The sequence below is a fragment of the Centruroides sculpturatus genome, unplaced genomic scaffold (assembly GCF_000671375.1).
Source record: "Centruroides sculpturatus isolate CEXI.00-Female unplaced genomic scaffold, Cexi_2.0 scaffold256, whole genome shotgun sequence".
In the NCBI taxonomy this organism is placed as follows: domain Eukaryota; kingdom Metazoa; phylum Arthropoda; class Arachnida; order Scorpiones; family Buthidae; genus Centruroides; species Centruroides sculpturatus.
In genome coordinates this window covers 454111-474278 of record NW_019384583.1, presented here as the reverse complement: position 1 = coordinate 474278, position 20168 = coordinate 454111, and the positions used below count along the sequence as shown (strand labels likewise).

General features: G+C 32.8%; 1 protein-coding gene across 1 annotated transcript in view; it reads left to right on the top strand.

The window, feature by feature from the left end:
* The window catches only part of LOC111624507 (KICSTOR complex protein SZT2-like), a 317304-nt gene that overhangs the window by 181313 nt on the left and 115823 nt on the right, over window positions 1–20168 (top strand). The window contains exon 25 of the mRNA XM_023367362.1: window positions 10256–10507. Coding sequence (XP_023223130.1) covers window positions 10256–10507 — 252 coding nt within the window. The remainder of the gene's footprint in view (window positions 1–10255; window positions 10508–20168) is intronic.

The following is a 20168-nucleotide window of genomic DNA, read 5'->3' as shown; positions in this document are numbered from 1 at the left end:
GTCTTTTTCTACATGTAACACTTTTGTATTGTTTTTATTAATTTGGCAATTATAGTCTATTGTGTGGTAGTACCAGGGGGAAGTGTTATGTTTTAGGCGGATGGCTGCCATATGTTCTTTAATTCTGGTTTCTAGTGACCGGCCTGTTTCACCAATATAAGTTTTTGGATTTTGACAGTTGCATTCAAGTTTGTAAACAGTTCCTATAGTTTTAAGGGCGTTTAGTTTGTTGTTATGTTGTTTATTAATGTCATAATGGATACTATGAGATATTTTGTTGGTCAAAGATGGAGCCAAACTGATATTGTCTTTTTTTAATGACTTATTACAGCCTTCAAAAATGTTTTTTATATATGGGAAGGTTTTGTATTTTTTGTCGGATTTATATTTTGTGTTAAATCTATTTTCCCAGTATTGCTTTTGCCATGTGTTTAATTTCGATTTAGGATAGTCGTTAAGTAAAAATTTAGTTTCAAGCTCTTTTATTTTTATTTTTTGCCATTTGTTATCAGATATTCTGGTATATATGTTTTTTAACTCCATGGTATAAATATTCCTTTTTATATATTCTGGGACATGTGAGTAGTAGTTGATAGTTTTATTAACGTTACATGGTTTTTTGTATGTGATGAAAGAGAATTGATATATCCAGGAAGTTAACATTCTTCTCGCTTTCTTGGTCCAAACCCAAAGTCAACCCATATGGATTATCGTTGATCTTGTCCATAAAATTTTGTGTGTTGTCATCATTTCTCCACAAGATGAAAATGTCATTGACATATCTGGAGTATATTACTATATCGTTTCTAAAGATGGGTATGATACTTCTTTCGAGCTGACGTAATACTAATTCACATAGGACAGCCGACATTGGGCTGCCCATGGGGATGCCCCTTCCTTGAAGATAGGTCTTCCCTTCAAAAACAAAAAACGAAGTATTACAAACCAAATTGGCCAGTTCTAAAATATATTTGTGGTATTTCCTAGGATTTTTAATGTTAACCCCCTAGTAACCCCCCTACCAAACCTACGCAGATGTATCTGCAATGATCGGGGCAGGCTAACTATTGATACTTTAGAAAAGTCAGGGGTTTACACGATACAACTAGAAAATCCAGTAACGGGAAATATTACAAGATACATAGGAGCAACAACAAGAATGCTCACCTCCCGCCTTGCTGAGCATCAGGATGACGTAGCCAAAGGAAGATGTTCTACTGAGCTTGCTGAAAAAGTTCTCGAGCAAGGCTACAACCCGTTATGGCCCAGAATGGAAATAATTAAATGCTGCAACAATTGAAGGCTTGAGTTTATCTGGGAAGTGCTTCTCATGGCTACTTCAGAAGTGTGACATCATATCGCTAATGCGGTAGCATTTCCATGCATGCGCCACTAGCATCGTAAAATATAAAGTTTCGAACATATCAAAAAAATTATTTGCACGTTTTTAACGGAATTTCCAGACGCCTGTTTGAATTTTGAATATTCTGTTCCTTTGGAACATCCTGCACGTTGTCTTGTTAAAATTTGTTCTTTTCACCTGAAGACGATGATTATACACTCATCGAAAGTGCTTGTGTTAATACTAAAGGAACTTTATTAACGCTGAACTCAGTGAATTTGTATCCATAAGTTATACAAACTTAAAGATGGAAACTGCAGAATAGTATTATTTATCATTTTTCATTTTATTAATTTTAATTGCATAACAAGACAATTTTTGAAACTTTTTCCCAGTTTAGTAATATTTTATGTAGGCTATTTTTTTTCAACCTCCAATGGTCCATAAAACAAAGGCAAGTGTAAATAACAAAATGAATTTATTACCAAAAGTTAGATACTGTACAAACATGGTTACTTTTCGACATAATCACTGTGAAGATTGAGGCATTTGTCTTATCTGTGGACGAGCTTTGCAATCCCCTCTTCATAGAATGTTGCCACCAGTGACTTGAGATGGGCCTTAACATTCGTTTTGAAGATCATCATTAGTTTCAAACCTCTGCCCTTTTAACCACATTTTCAGTTCAGGAAAGAGGTGGAAGTCACTCAGCGCTAAATCAAGGCTATATGCTGGATGTTTAAAAAGTTCCAAGCTAGGTGGAAGTCTGAGATGAGCCTTAATGTTGTTTTGAAGATCATCATTAATCTTGAACCTCTGTCCTCCTAACCAAATTTTCAGTTCAGGAAAGGGTAGAAGTCTGAAAGGACTTCCATCCTGTCCTGAACTGAAAATGTGGTTAGAAAGACAGAAGTTCAAGAAATAATGACAATCTTCAAAACATCTCAAGTTACTGGTGACAACATTTTATGAAGAGGGGATTGCAAAGCTCATCCACAGATACGACAAATACCTCAATTTTCAAGTGATTATGTCGAAAAGTAACCATGTTTTACCTAACTTTTGGTAATAAATTTATTTTGTTATTTACACTTGTCTTTGTTTTATGGACCATTGGAGGTTGAAAAAAACTGCCCTCGTATAAAGTTTGGAAAATTTATTAAGGGATAAATTTAATAAATTTATTCTTTTGTATGTAGATTATTCAGGATTTGTTAATAATAATGGCTTTTTTTCTTTTTTCAGAGCCATGAAATTTTACAGTTGTGGATTAATTAAATACTTTTATTTAATAAAATATTTTAGTTTTGTAAAGAAGACGTGCTGTAATTTTAGTTTTAATTTTATTAATTTAGTAATTATAAAAAATATATAACTTAAACAAACCAATTCATACCTAAATGCTAATTCCAGCAGTAAAAGAACAAATAAACTTTAATGTTCAAACGTTTTCAGGAAAAATGCAAAAAACAAACAACAGTTCTATCTTTTGAAAAGTTTTAGCTTTCGAATATAGCTGTGTTCTAATTTTTAAATATTTAAATGCTTTTGAATACAAAGATCGTTACATATTACAACATATAAATAAATTATTTTTATCACTATAACACTTACGTGCAGTGGCATTACAGGAGTGGATTCTCGGACTTGGAACTTATCTGGCTTTGGAGAATGATCTCATCTGTTAGCACTTTCAGTAGTGTAAAACTGCCATCACCAGGCGGTATATAGAATATGACAGTTTAAGCTTTTCGAACGATATTCCAATGGTTTTACAAATTCCAATATTGAATATTTTGAACAATGTTTCCGACAGTTTAGCTCATTATGGTTTCAAATGTTATTTAAAAGTTCTTATGTCATAGTGCATAGATAAGAATGATAATAAATAAAAGTGTCTTAGTGAGAAAAGGCCGTAAAAGAGCCTAGTATATACATGAAGTACAGTACACACCAAGGCAAAATTAAGCATATGAGTAGCAAAGGAGTTTTAATATCTTGGGTTGAGTTGTTTGAAAGCTGTTATCCAAATTTGTGGGAGCTCGAGAGTTGGGGAGTTGCATGGTGCGGTAGTAGAAATGTAGAAATAGCTCTTTTTGCTCGTTACAGCATTTCAGTAATTTAGTTTCGTTCCATAGAGGCTGGTAGTTGTGGTCGAGTTCTTTCTTTGCTAATTCTGTAACTGTAAGCTAAGCAACAGTTAAAAGTTATAAGCATTCAGTTATAAGCAACAGTTCTGTAAGCTAACAGTTATAGATTGATATGATATAATCAAATTAAAATTGGTTTTTGGGATTTATTTGAAACTAAATTTTTTAACAGACTTACTTCTAGAATAACCAAAACGGTGCTAAAATCGCTTTAATTTGTTTCACTAACGTTTTCGAACCTAAGGCGGTTGTCAGCCTCTTGTGTCGACCTCACAAGAGGCCGACAACCGCCTTAGCACAGTACGCCACGGACCCTGAGATACAGCCGTTATTTGATCAAGCCAAGATAATTTACACCACTCACCAAACACAATATTTGCGCTTGATGGAAGCGATTTTTATACATAAAGCAACTCAGGGTAAAAATTGTATAAACAGCAAAGATGAAATATCATTATCAGTAGCGTGGCAAACCCTGATATATGACACATAACGGGAGGAAACGTAGGCTCATAACGGCGCATGCGCAAAAGAAGACGACGATTGCACGAGTTTCGGAGAAGTTCCATGTTCGGAATTCTTTTAAAAAAAGATTGTTTCAATCGAATCTTAACGGATTTGCCCATTTTTCACCTGAAGAAGAACCAAAAGGTTCGAAAACGTTAGTGAAACAAATTAAAGCGATTTTAGCACCGTTTTGGTTATTCTAGAAGTAAGTCTGTTGAAGTTACGGTGTGTTGGAAGTAGTATTGTTTATTTGGTTATTCATAAAGTTTCTATTTAGTTAGATTATATACACTTTTGTATATTATAATTTTTCACAGTCTTATCTATCCATTTCAAGTGCCAATATTTTGTGGTCCTAATTTTCAAGTGTTTACAGAACAAACAATTCACCATTGTTTTTAGTGCATTTCAGGAATTCAAACTTCAAAATTACACTGAACCATCAACTGAAGAAAAGTTTTGTAATGTNACCAAAACGGTGCTAAAATCGCTTTAATTTGTTTCACTAACGTTTTCGAACCTTTTGGTTCTTCTTCAGGTGAAAAATGGGCAAATCCGTTAAGATTCGATTGAAACTAAAGCTGACATCCTCCACAAGAGGCCGACAACCGCCTTAGCACAGTACGCCACGGACCCTGAGATACAGCCGTTATTTGATCAAGCAAAGATAATTTACACCACTCACCAAACACAATATTTGCGCTTGATGGAAGCGATTTTTATACATAAAGCAACTCAGGGTAAAAATTGTATAAACAGCAAAGATGAAATATCATTATCAGTAGCGTGGCAAACCCTGATATATGACACATAACGGGAGGAAACGTAGGCTCATAACGGCGCATGCGCAAAAGAAGACGACGATTGCACGAGTTTCGGAGAAGTTCCATGTTCGGAATTCTTTTAAAAAAAGATTGTTTCAATCGAATCTTAACGGATTTGCCCATTTTTCACCTGAAGAAGAACCAAAAGGTTCGAAAACGTTAGTGAAACAAATTAAAGCGATTTTAGCACCGTTTTGGTTATTCTAGAAGTAAGTCTGTTGAAGTTACGGTGTGTTGGAAGTAGTATTGTTTACTAAATTTTTTATTAGAAAATTTAGAAAATGATTTTTTGAAATATTAAAATTTAAAATAAAAAACAATTGATATCTAAATAATGCTTTTTTTTAAATGTTGCATTTTAAAAAATTATTTTGTAACTAGGTGTGGACTTGTATTTTATGAAAGAAGTCTTTTATTTGTATCTGTTAATTTGACAAAAATGTTTTAGATTACTAAATAATTTTGTTTTCTATAACTTGAATGTTTAAAGATTTTTATTTATAAAGTCAGAAATTTTTCTAGAATGTTTTCTCTACATAACTGGTTTCTTCACCAGATAGTGTGTGCTTTAGTAGGATTTGGTAAACACCAGATTTTTCATTCCACTGGTACTTGTCCCTATCATTACATAGTAGTCTTCTTAGATTTGGTTGTGGTGTTATTGGTAGAATATAACCATTACTTCTAAACAGATGTGCAATTTTTAAGGAAACAGTGCCTAAGTAGGTTTTGAGGATGTGCTATTTTTAAGTTTTCTTTATTAGAAAGAAATGATTGTGGAAATAACCTATTTTTTACATGATTTTGAAGAAAATTAAATTTTGAGTGTGAATAACCTGCTTTTAACATAGTAGACTGAATGATAGATAATTCATCTTCTACTAGCACCTGAGTAGAAGGGAGAAGGTAAGCCCTCTGTATTAACAAAGAAATAGCAGAGTTTTTGTAATGTGGTGGTTGGTAAGCAGCGGCTGGAATGATTTGCAGAGCATTATTATTTCTATGATGGACAGAGAATATAAGTTCCAGAGACGTACATATGTCTAAATCCAGGAAAGAAATTCTATTGTTTTCTTCCTCTTTAACAGTAAAATTAATTGTAGGATAAATGGAGGCTAATATTTGAGAAAAATTGAAGAGCCTCATTGGAGCCATCCCACACAATTAACATGTCGTCAACGAACTGTAGATACATGAGAGGATATTGGATAGTTAAGGGGGCATTGAAAACACAATGTTCTATATTTCTCATGACCAGTTTAGCTAGAATAGGTGATAATGGGGAGCCCATTGACACCCCTTGTGTTTGTTTATATATTTTTCCATTAAATTGGAAATAATTATTTTGTAAGAGAAATTCGTGAATACTATGATATAATTCGAATTTGTAAATGCAACTTGCTAATAGAACTGTTGAAAAACTTTAACAAAATGAGTAAAAGATCTATATAAAATTTATAACTTTTTTGTAAAATAATAGATAGTTATAAAAACAAAACAAATTAATACAAATATAATCTTAATTTATGCTATTATTAGTGAAATGGAATAATAAAATTATAAGATTCAAATTAAATGTATTTGCGGAAAATAAGTGTAATTTTAAAATAAAAAAGTATTGTAAAATAAAAAATAAGTAAACATGTAAATGCAACCCCCTTGTAATAGGGACCAATGAACAATAAATGATGATGATGATGATGATGAAATAATTATTTTGAGTGACAAGATGAAGAGCTTCACGCATGTGTAAAACATGTGATGCTGAGTAACTAGAATTGAGGAATAGAAATACCCTATTGCCAGCATGACAACCTCAAAATGAAGAACAGATGGATATAAAGAAATAACATTGACTTTGTAAAGTCGGTAAAAACTGGAGGGGAGGTTTCCTAATTTTTGTAAGATGGTATATTTGGCTTCAGTGGAGGCTGCAGTTACAAGCTCAGAATATGGGATTAAAGATGTGATATGTTTTGCTAGTGTGGCTTCAAGATGGTGCATGGGATGGGAACGTTTATTGACTGATGGTCTTAGTGGCCAGGACGGTTTATGGGTTTTGGCCTCGAAAAATAATCTGGGGCAGGCGACATTTGATGGAGGATTGAGAGGACCAGCTAAAGATTCTACAATTCCTGGTAATTCTATAACTTTGTGCACTTTCCTTAACACAGTGGAAGTAGGATCTTGTTTTAGTATGATAGATTTGGAATGTTCGAGGAACTCATTAGCTCTATCTAGGAAATCTAGGATATTTGAGGAACTCATTAGCTCTATCTAGGAAGTCTTGGTTTTTTCATAGAACAAAACATTTGTCTTTGTCAGCTACTAATAGCTTTAACTGATTCAACACAAGAAAAGATTTTACTGTTGTATTGTATATACTGCTTGATGATGGTAGTTTTACACTACTGAAAGTGCTAGTGGATGAGATCATTCTCTAAAGCCAGGTAAGTTCCAAGTCCGAGAATCCACTCCTGTAACACTACTGCACATAAGTGTTATAGTGATACAGTAAACATCAGCGTAAAGTGTAAACATATAAATTATGTTTAACTAAAGCTATAAAAAAAAAAATCTTTGTATTCAAAAGCGTTTAAATGTTTAAAAATTAGAACACAGCTATATTCGAAAGCTAAAACTTTTCAAAAGATAGAAATGTTTTTTGCATTTTTTCTGATGAGGGCTTCTGAAAGATAGCTGAAAATGTTTGAACATTAAAGTTCAAGCACAATGGATATTCGAATCTCAGAACTTTCTGCCTGAAGAAGACCGGAAATAATGGTCGAAAACGTTTGTAGTATTTTAAAATATTTTACTGGTCATTTAAGGTTGAAGAGAGTGTGGTGCATTAAAGTTTATTTGTTCTTTTACTGCTGGAATTAGCTTTTAGGTGTGAATTTGTTTGTTTATTGTATAGTTCCAGTTTATGTATGCCAATTTTTTTTTTTTTTGTCTAATATATAATTAGAAAAAGTAAAAGTAACTAGTTAAAAAGTTGGAGAAGCAATAGTGTAGTCAAATGCTGTTTTATTTTGTTATTTCATACTTTTTTTTGTACTCTTTTTACCCTGTGGGCACTAAGAGGCCTCTTACAGCAGGCCCATTATGAGTTTGGCTAGACCCACAATGAGGCGATCGGGTGGTGAGGGATGGGGCTCAACATATCCTAACAGACCACCCCCAAAAAATTTCTGTGGATTCCTTGACCCATCTGGATTCGATCCCAGGTCCCTCAGAGCAGTAGGCTGCCACCTTGACTGCTTGGCCATCTTGCCTCTAGTATTTCATAATGTAAGGGATGTGAGGGTCAGGGAATTTGTACAGAGTTAGTCAGGGAAAGTCATGTATAGCACTTTTTGCCAAGGTTTCTGTATAGCATGAATGTCTTGTAAAAAGTAAAATATTTATTGCTTACAGAGCCAAAAATGACATAGTGGTGAAGTTTGTTGCTAATTGTTTCTATGGAAATGTCTTTCACATGTCCTAAAATGTAAGTGTTGGTTGTATTTGAATTGCTAAATATCTCTCTAAACAGCGTTGAATAGAGTTATTTTAATTATGATCATCTAGTGTCTTCCTTCTTTAATTTAATTACATATTCTTTCTCTTTTTAACAACCTGTTTGAGACATTAAGAAAAGACACTAATTAAATTTTGTACAAATTAGTATAGTTTTAGTAGTTTTTGTTTGAATGAACTGCATTATAAATTTTTGTATAAGAGTTATTAAACATTGATACAATGATAAGAAAAAAAGAAAATACAGATAGTTTATTAAATTGTTATACACTAGAATCTTGTTTGAATGGATCACTTGGACTGACAAAAATCATCCATTGTTCCAAGAATCAGTTATATCATGAACAATGGATTTCCCATACATCAAGGAAAATATTTGTTATTTAATCCCCTATATAGGTCTGTAAGAAATATCTGTACTTAAAATTATTCACTCTCTTGAGATCTCTATTCTTTATTCTATAGAAACACGTTACAAGATTGTATATTATGCCATATGTCTGTACAACAAAGCTGACAGAAATTGTATATATTGTAAGCACAAAAAGAGGCAAATTATGTGTTAGGGTTAAGGTCTTCAATCATTAATTCTAGTTTTGATTTTTCAAAAGTAAATCAATTTCTCACAGTGCAGGATAGGATGACAAATAATACATACCAGCACTGTCTTCAGAAAAATACTTTATTGAAGTTATTTACACAGATCACAAGGCATACTTGCGAACTTTACAGACTACACAGAGAGAAAAAACACAACTATAAAAAAACGGGATGAGATTTTGAGCTCTTCTCATGAGCACTATTGTTGAGGAGTTGTTAAACATGGAGGTCTAACATTACGTACATGCATTAGCACTTCACTTGACTTTATGATTTGTTAAAAAAACTTCCATCTTGGTTTGTTTTGATGATGTTTTTCTACCTATTGAATACAACTTCTTCATATTAGCAATGTCATGTACAGCCTTTTCATTTATGCTGAAACTTGTCAGGGATGTCTTCATGACTTGGAAAGACTCAATGGCTTCACTAAATTTTGGCACTTTACTTGCACCAATGTCAGAATGTTCACTAGGTAGCTCCTCCTCAATCTTATCAGTCTGATGAGTCTTTTCATAAAAGTCTTCAATTGTACATATCCTAGATGTAACAAAGTGCATCATCAAACTCTACAAATATTAACTAAACATTGAAAAAACACAATTTTACAATAGATAGGGCTAGAAAAAATTCATCATTCCAAGTTATGGATCCATTAAAAGGAAGTAAAATTACATTGATGTGGAAGGACTTGGAAAAAACTTTTTGTTTTGCAATCTGTTAAAATGAGATTCTATTATATTTCACTTTATTTCTTTTCATTGTGTATTAAATTTGTTATAAAATTTGCAATAAAAACTGTTTTTTACNCCATTTTTCACCTGAAGAAGAACCAAAAGGTTCGAAAACGTTAGTGAAACAAATTAAAGCGATTTTAGCACCGTTTTGGTTATTCTAGAAGTAAGTCTGTTGAAGTTACGGTGTGTTGGAAGTAGTATTGTTTACTAAATTTTTTATTAGAAAATTTAGAAAATGATTTTTTGAAATATTAAAATTTAAAATAAAAAACAATTGATATCTAAATAATGCTTTTTTTTAAATGTTGCATTTTAAAAAATTATTTTGTAACTAGGTGTGGACTTGTATTTTATGAAAGAAGTCTTTTATTTGTATCTGTTAATTTGACAAAAATGTTTTAGATTACTAAATAATTTTGTTTTCTATAACTTGAATGTTTAAAGATTTTTATTTATAAAGTCAGAAATTTTTCTATAATGTTTTGATGAAAAGCCTGATTTAGAATTCATGTAATATTTTTAGAAATTTGCTATAATGTTTTCTCTCTTATAAAATTAACATTTTATTTTTAGATCTCTTCATCATGGATCCTACATAGACAAACAAGATGTATTAGCAGTTATTGATGGAATTTGCAAGGAATCTCTTATAGAAATTAATATTACTAAGTTTTTACAAATGATATGTGGACATATGAAAGATTTCTGTATGAAAGCAACTGTAGAACAAAAACGTCATTCTTCAGAAAAAATAAACAATAAAAATAAATGCAAAAATGAAAATGATGCTAAAACAGAAAATTTAACTTCAGAAAATAGTGAAAGGTTTGTAAAATTCGTGTAATTTAATTTATAATTTAATATTTTGATATTCACAACCATTGAATGGATATATATTAATTATGTATTATATATTGGAAAAGAGACTATGTAAAATTATTATTATTATAAATGCTTATTATAACATATTTCTATAAACTTTAGATATGTGATTATAAAAGTCTTTTCAACAAAATTTTAAAAAGTTCTAGCTGCATTTATGCAGACACAAGAAGAGGGAAAAACAGGTAAAAGAGAACTTTTGGAATCAGAATTTGCACTCACAATGCTGTTTATATAAAAGAGGGAAACAGTGTTCTTGCATGTTACACACAAAAAATGCATGAGTTTCCGTCATTCTTGAAAGTTCAAATTGCTGCATATTTTTCTCTTCTCCTGAGTTAGTGCATTTGCAATAGTTCAGCAGCCTTACTTTTTCACAACAACATCAATAGAATGTTTACAATGAAGCACACTGGCAATCAGGTGAATGTGAAGAAAAGGGCCTGAGAAGCTACAAAAAAAAAAGGATGTGATATATAAAAATAAGAAAACGTTGATAGAGTAGTTTTGTTTATTTTTTGTTATATTTTTCTTTAACTTTATTTTGTTGTAAAATTCATTGAACTTTTCCTTCCCACTTTTGCATGAATATAACTGTGAGGCCCCAGAAATAGCCCCCCCAAAAGGAAAAGATATAAAAAAATTTTGTTAAGTTCAGTCGTCAAGAAAGTAAATTATTAATATATAAGTGTCGAATCAGCAACACCGCACTTTGACGTTGACGCTCATAGAGAATAACGAGAAAAACAAAATTTTAGATATAAAAGAAGAAAATTTAAAATATTAAAGTTAAAACGCAGTTTGGAAAGTAAAACGAAACTAGAAAAAATATCAAAATGAGCGTGGGTGTCATAGTCAACAAATGCGATCAGAGTCAAAAAGATGGTGTCGGATAAACCATCTCCAGCCGACCTTTCCCGCGAACTTTATGAAGCTCTATTTACACTTGGAGACAGGTGGAAGACCAATTAGAAAACGATGATGTAAGGTCTATCCAATTAGCAAGAAGCAGATCTCGAAAAACCTATAAAAATACCAATTCCAAGGACAACGAGACTTCCACTAGACTTCTTTTGTGTTCGTGCATCTCCATTTTTTTTGTGCATCTTTTCATCTTTTGTGTATTGACTGTTGAGACTTCGAACTTTTCGTTCAACGCTGTCCAGGGGTCCCTACGATGCTGGACTAGATTACTGCCGAAAATCTCTACGACACTGGACCAGATCACTGCCGAAAACTCCTACGACGCTGGACCAGATCACCGCCGAAACCCCGATGACGCAAGACCAGAATTGACATCGAAATTTCCTACAACACAGGACGTTTCCAATGAGAGAATTTATGTAAGCATTATTGTCCGGAATAAACAGTTTTTCTGTGAAACACTTGTCTTTTGCTGCCTCTTAAAACCACCACCCATGTATGCTTAGACCCTAGATCATCCTGACGGTAGGGAATAAAATGTCCCTCCCAATCAGCATTCTTACACAACTAAGGAAAAACAAGTAGATTATTCCTGTAGGCACATGACATTGTTTGGTTTACCCTCTCCTCCTATTTTTCTCCCTTCTGCATAAATACAGCCTTAGGTTTATTTTAGGAGAATATAAAAAGAAGAGAGAGAGAAAGGGTTTATTTTAGAAGGATATAATTATGTGGTTTGCTCTTATTAGTGAGAAAACTCAAAATTATTTCTTATTTTTAAGAAATCTTGGTAGGTGCACCATGCATTACTTTCACAATATGAAAACAGCATTCAATTGCTCTCTACATGTTAAATAACATGTCTTGAATTACAGTTTTGACTACATTTATTATGTGACCTTTTAATATTTTAATATCTGTAGCAGGTATTGATAACTCTACAAGAAAAAATCCAATGGAAATTATGTTGGGAGCAAGGTAAAAATTGAATTGATCTATTTCACTTGCATCTATTGGTTAAGAAAGACTTCATTCTAAACTTCTATCTGCAGCAACAGTAGAATCCTATGTTTTTGTAATGTAGGAAATAACTTTGTACATTTTGCTGACAATTACTGAAAACTATAAGTGTTAATCTGTTTTTCTTAAATACATAATATTTTTTGTTATTTATCAGTTTTTTTATACACACCCTTTAGTTTCTCTTTACTTCTGAATTTGAGTGTGTAGCATTCTAACTAAATTTATAGATTTAGATAATTTTTTTGATTATATATTGATGATGATGTATTTTATTATATTATCAATATGTAATTTAAAAAATTATCTAAAATTCTAAAATTTGAATCTCTTTTGGATTAATAATCAATTCAGAATGCTACAAAAAATAAATTCTGAACTAGACTGTATGAATAAGGCTATGAATAGCAGATTAAATTGAAGTTTAGACTCAGGTTTAAACTGCATCTTAATCTTGACCTCATTTTTGTAAAATTATATGTGATACATATGTATATTTTTAAGATAATAATTTTCAATTTTATAAATTATATTTTAAAAATATAGTCAGTAACAACAGAAAAATGTTCCTGTTTCAAGCTATAAAATAAAATACAGTAAAACCTCGAAAACTCGGCCTAATGTGGACCGAAGAGTGGCCGAGTTTGTGAAAATGCCAGGTTATCGGGAATGGGGTTAAAAAAAATAAGTACGAGTGTTTCCTCAGAAAATACTGTACTGTACTTGTATGTATTGTTTACTTGAGAATATAACAGAGAATAAACTGCCCAAATACCCTTAAACAAAGGAAAAGTACGTCCTTTATGAAGGCATAGAGCCTTTACTACATGAAAATGAAAATTAATGAATACACTGTGTACAGTAATTTACCTGATAAGACAGACCTCAGAAAAATACTTTATGAGAGCTTTTATACTTTTATAAAGCTGTCTGTAATGAAAATTAATTAACTAAGGATTTTTTTGCCCTGCCAGGGTGTGGCCGAGTTATCCGGAGTGCCGGGTTATCGAGAGCCGAGTTTTCGAGGTTCTACTGTATTTGATTTTTATGAAGTTATAATTTGAGTTTGTTTGGTTTAAAACCAAACAAACTCAAATTATAACTTCATAAAAATCAGATATTAAGTAGTTGTAATAATTTCAATGTGACAAGGGCCATTGGCTTTATGCATTTGTCTTTATGCTTTAATTCTTCAATATATGGTTCATAAGTTGACTAATTCTTACTACAGATATACTGTGATCAAACTGAAATGATGAAATAGAGATATTAAGTCTTCAGTAAAATTTTTACATTACAACAAATATTCTCTTTTTTTCTAATATCCATATAATTTTAAGTCACTTTTATTGGCCATTGAAAGCATTCATTTGTCCTAAAAAAATTACACTAGATTGAAAGTAATTATATCTATAAGATTAATACATAATTTTGTAATGTCTTTCTCTGATAATTATTACCATATTGATAAGACTTAATCAGATTCAATGAGAAGGTATCATCTGTCATTGAATATGTATTTCTTATCAGTTTTAGATTATTTACAAAAGTGAATCTATTGAGTCAGTTTTTTGGAGGTTGCAAAGAATAATAGAAAAATTGAAAATTCACAAAACTTATAACTAATAAAATTAATTTTTCATACTATACAAAATCTAGATTACAAGAAAAATGAGAAATAATTGACAGAATGTTTTAAAAAAATATTTTAAACAAAATAATGACTTTCGTGATAAAGTTATTGAAAGAAAACCTTAAGAATGAATGTATGAAATTTACATAAATATGACAAAAAACTGGCACGCATAAACTGGAACCATATACTAAACAAATAAATTCACACCTAAACATTTTTGGCCGTCTTTTTAAAAGATAGAACTGTTTTTTTTTTTTTTTGTTTTATGCATTTTTCCTGGCAAGGGCCTCTGAAAGATGGCTGAAAACGTTTGAACATTAAAGTTTATTTTTGTTCATTTATTACATAAACAAGTAAAACAGCTAAACTGTATTTGGGACAAGACTATGTCTCGGAGACAGAATTACTTTGATGCTCAAGGCAGGTTTCATTTTCATTCTCCTATCTTCTTTGATATTGCTGCTTTTGGATGCAATCATTAAAACATCACCTGCATTGACCACAAGGTTGTCCATGAGCCATTTTCAGTGAATGTTCTGTCAGTAAAAATTTACTGAGAAACTGATAATTTACTTAATTTGTATTGGCAGAGTGATATTTACAACAGCGTCGATATATAATATAAATCCAAGATTGGCACGGCTGTTGAATCAAAAGATGGTATAAAGATGTCTCTTCTCGTTAGAGTTTAGGAGCAAAGTGAGGTCAAAGGGCAAAGGTCACGTGCAGGCACCCTCAGTTCTAAGGTCAGAGTTCACTTCTTAGAATGACTGTGGGTGGTACTCTCCCCTACCTGACTTTGGTGGGGTGAGGTGGCTGTTTTTCCTGTTCAAACAATAGTTCCGAACAAAGAGACATCCTTAAGTAAAAATAAATTTTAAAAACTCACGCCAATATTTGTATAACTTATGGATACAAATTCACTGAGTTCAGCGTTAATAAAGTTTCTTTAGTATTAACACAAGCACTTTCGACGAATGTATAATCGTCGTCTTCAGGTGAAAAGAATAAAATTTTAACAAGACAAACGTGCAGGATATTCCAAAGGAACAAAATATTTAAAATTCAAACAGGCGTCCGGAAATTTCGTTAAGAACGTGCAAATTATTTTTTGATATGTTCGAATTTTTATATTTTACGATGTTAGCGGCGCATGCGTGGAAATGCTACCGCGTTGGCGATACGATGTTAGGCGCGTTTCGCTTTTTAGGCGCCGATATAAGGCAATCCACACCCCGGGTAGATCGAGGGTGGGAACATTGCACGCTTCTGAAGTAGCCGTGAGAAGCGCTTCCCAGATAAACACAAGCCTTCGATTGTTGCAGCATTTAATTATTTCCGTTCTGGGCCATAACGGGTTGTAGCCTTGCTCGAGAACTTTTTTAGCGAGCTCAGTAGAACATCTTCCTTTGGCTACGTCATCCTGATGCTCAGCAAGGCGGGAGGCGAGCATTCTTGTTGTTGCTCCTATGTATCTTGTAATATTTCCCGTTACCGGATTTTCTAGGTATATCTTGTAAACCCCTGACTTTTCTAAAGTGGTTAGCCTGTCCCGGTCGTTGCAGATACATCTGCGTAGGTTTGGTAAGAAGGTTATGGGTAGTATGAAATAACCCCCTACCAAACCTACACAGATGTATCTGCAACAACCGGGACAGGCTAACCACTTTAGAAAAGTCAGGGGTTTACAAGATACACCTAGAAAATCCGGTAACGGGAAATATTACAAGATACATAGGAGCAACAACAAGAATGCTCGCCTCCCGCCTTGCTGAGCATCAGGATGACGTAGCCAAAGGAAGATGTTCTACTGAGCTCGCTAAAAAAGTTCTCGAGCAAGGCTACAACCCATTATGGCCCAGAACGGAAATAATTAAATGCTGCAACAATCGAAGGCTTGTGTTTATCTGGGAAGCACTTCTCACGGCTACTTCAGAAGCGTGCAATGTTCCCACCCTCGATCTACCCGGAGTGTGGATTGCCTTATATCGGCACCTAAAAAGCGAAACGCACCTAACATCGTATCGCCAACGCGGTAGCATTTCCACGCATGCGCCGCAAACATCATAAAATATAAAAATTCGAACATATCAAAAAAAAAAATTATTTGCACGTTCTTAACGGAATTTCCGGACACCTGTTTGAATTTTAAATATTTTGTTCCTTTGGAATATCCTGCACGTTTGTCTTGTTAAAATTTTATTCTTTTCACCTGAAGACGACGATTATACATTCGTCGAAAGTTCTTGTGTTAATACTAAAGAAACTTTATTAACGCTGAACTCAGTGAATTTGTATCCATAAGTTAAAGAGACATCCGCAATAATATGAAGCTTTTGCCTAACACATCTGATGATGATTTATTCACATATAGAGAGGTCCACAGGGTAATCAAATCTATGAAAAATAAGAAGTCTGCAGGGTTAGATGGTGTCACCCCCTTAATGCTAAAGCACACTTTTGAAGCAATTCCAACAGCATTAGTTTTTATTTATAATTTATGTCTTCAACAAGGGATATTTCCCAATAAGTGGAAATCTGCAAAAGTCAAGTTTATACCGAAGGGTGATATTGAAGATATAAAAAGGGCTGATCAGTTAAGGTCTATTATCTTGCTCTCTGTTCCTGGGAAGGTCTTAGACAGTCTGAATATAAATAGAATTAATCATTTTCTATACATCAATAATCTTAACAACCAGCAATATGAATTTGTTAAAGGTAAATCCACTTATCATGCCATTAATCAGGTCACAACATACATTAATGACTCCTGGAAGAAAGAAGAACATACTTTCCTAATTTCTATAGACTTTAAAAATGCATTTAACACTTTATGGTGGCCTGTCCTAATGGATCAACTTAGAAAATTTGAGTGCCCTAAAAATACTTCTCGATTATCTGGATAACAGGATTGCCGGAATTTACGACTTTGGGGGTAGCATTATCCATACCCTGTCCAAGGGATGTCCCCAGGGGTCCCGTTCAGAACCAGGCCTCTGGAATATAGTATATGACAGTCTGTTACGAATAAATGAGGAAGACAATCAACTTAGTAATTTTAAAGTACAGGGGTATGCAGATGATACTCTGGTGATGCTTTTGAATAAAAATAATGAAAAATTACAACAGGATGCAAATGAAGTTCTAGAGAAAATCTTTAACTGGTGCACTAATAATAACCTACAGATAAATTTTAATAAATGTGAATGTATGGTTTTATCCAAGGGAAATCAACTTAAAAAACCCCTGAGGATCTTTATGAATCATCATAGGATAAAGAACACTAACAACTTGAAATATTTGGGTATAACCTTTGACCAAAACATGAGATGGGCAACATATCAGCAGGATATCAGATAAGGCAATTAAGATTTCTAATGCACTTCAATGCATATGTAACAGAAAATGGGGATTAAGTGAAAAATCTATTAATATTATTTATAAAACATGTATTGAAACTATTATCTTATATGGGGCCCCATTTTTGGGCAGAGGATGTAGATAATGTATGTGTGAAGAAAAACTGAATAAAGCTCAGAGACTTTCCCTTATTCAGCTATGCAGGGCTTATAGGACCGCACCAACAGCTGCTCTTCAGGTTCTCTCTGGGGTTCTTCCACTCCACATTAGAGCGAAAGAAGAAATGTGGAAATGGCATCTTCTTAATGGGGGTATCATTAATCATCCTGAAAGTGAAGTGTACAAATATATACAGATTGGTCTCTTCCCTAACTTAAATGAAAATCCCTTATGTTGGCTCATACCAAACTTGAATGGGAAAATCAAGATTCCTGCTTCCCACCCCAGCTTAGCAGGAGACAGCTCCCTCCTTGATTTCTATGGTAACCCTACTCCAAACTTACAAATCTTCACAGACAGCTCGAAAAGTCAAAGCAAAGTGGGTTCTGCCTTTGTAGTTAAAGACAATAAAAATAATACTTCCTATTAGGCAAGCTTCAAGCTTGCTGAAATCTGCACCATAACTCAAGCAGAACAGTTTGCAATTTATCAGGCCCTGAAGTACATTAACAGATCTAGGGTCAAGAACTTAAGGATTAGGATTTGCTCGGAAAGCCAAGTGGCATCAATAAGCTAACGAACGATAGTGATACCTTTTCCAACTTAATCCATAAGGAAATAATTCAATCTCAAAACAGTCTGGCCTTTTCTTGGGTAAAGTGTCACTCTGGTGTGGAAGGCAACACAACTGCAGATTCTCTGGCTAAACAAGCCTCTGGCACCTTCTGCTACACCAAGCTATTGGGAAGCTTCTAATACAATTATTAAAAATGTGATACATCAAACAGCAATACAACTTTGGCAGTGGGAATGGGAAGAGGGCAGCACAGAGAGAAAGACATTTCAGTTTTTCCCAGACTTCTTCAACAGACTGCAAAATAAAGCATTTCACACAAATTTTTATATTACTCAACTCACAATCGAGCATGGGAACTTTTTACACTATTTACACAGATTTGGCTTCCAGGACCAACCATATTGTGACTGTGACAATTCTACTATACAGAACTCTAATCATCTAATTTTTGACTGCTCAAAGTTTGAGAACCAAAGAGTTCTTCTGGAAGGTGTGGTACTAAGAAAAGGATTCAACTAGCCCTGCCAGTTAACTGCACTGGTAGAAGATGCAGACATCTTCGCAGCATTAGAGTGATTTATCTCTGACACAGGAGCTTTGGAATCATCTTTCGTCAACAATTAGTGTTCTTCAACTTGCATAGTTTGTATACATTAACTTTTAAAATTTGGATGTATAAAATTAGTTTAACATGATATTGTTTCTTCTGTATTTGTATACAAAACTAATGTATTTTGTAGTTATTAGTTTTACAGTATGTAAGATTTGTAATTAAATTTATTCATGTAATAGCTTTTCTCACAATTCTGCTATTAATTCATTAACACATTTGTTATTATAATATAATATTGTAATTCGAATGCTATTATATTACATGTGATTGTTACTTACTGCATTTCTGCATTTGTATACAATAAGAATGTTGTTTGTGTATATCTGTTTATACATTTGGTAATATATTGTAACAAAACTTACTTATGTAATTGCTTGTTTTATAATTCATTGAATTATTTCATACAAACTATGTAATCTTATATTATATTATATTTCAATTTTCTTATTTGATTGTAATGTTCTAGTTTTGTAAGATGTAAATCGTGTACATAATTCTTGTATCATCGAGTTGTCATCTATGTAATCTTTGTATTTCATTATATTTTGTTTATTATTATTTGTTATTTTAATAAATACAATTCAGGCGCTTATGAGTCTCCCTCTTTCATCACCTTACTGTCCTTTCTTTCTTTAACTTCGCCTTCGCCTTCCCTTAACCTATTTTCTACTTCTCTTCTCACCCAGGCAATACCTATGAGTAGACTGGGTTTTCATCTCCTTTTATGCTATGGATGTTTTGCCTGTTTGTAGAAGAGGGTCGCCATTTTGGATTTTATTTTGACTCGATTTTCGGTCCCCTGACTACTTACGAGTCTGGATTTTTTTTATGCACAAATGATTTGGGCACCTAATACTCTGTGCCAAATATCAACTCTCTACATATACTCCTTCATACCTCTGTGCTGATAATATTGAGTGGCAGTACGATTTTATAAACAAGACATAGTCTTGTCAATAAAATGAAAGTATTAATTTTTTTAATATTATTAGTATTATTATTTATTTATTTATATATGTTTGCAAAGATTATATGCTGCATATGTTTAACACTTTTGCAATTACATATATATCAAACAATGACATAGTGAAGGGATGACATAAATATTACTGTAACAAATAAGTGATATATTTAAAAAAAATGACTTTGTTAATGTATAATTAAATATATAGTGTTTTCACTTTATAATGAAAATGGATTTATTATATTATAAATTTAATTTTTACAACCTATTCAGGCTTACTTTTAAAATTCTTAGAAATATCTCTTTATTCATCTCTTTATTTATATATAACAGGGGTCGCCAAACTTTTTT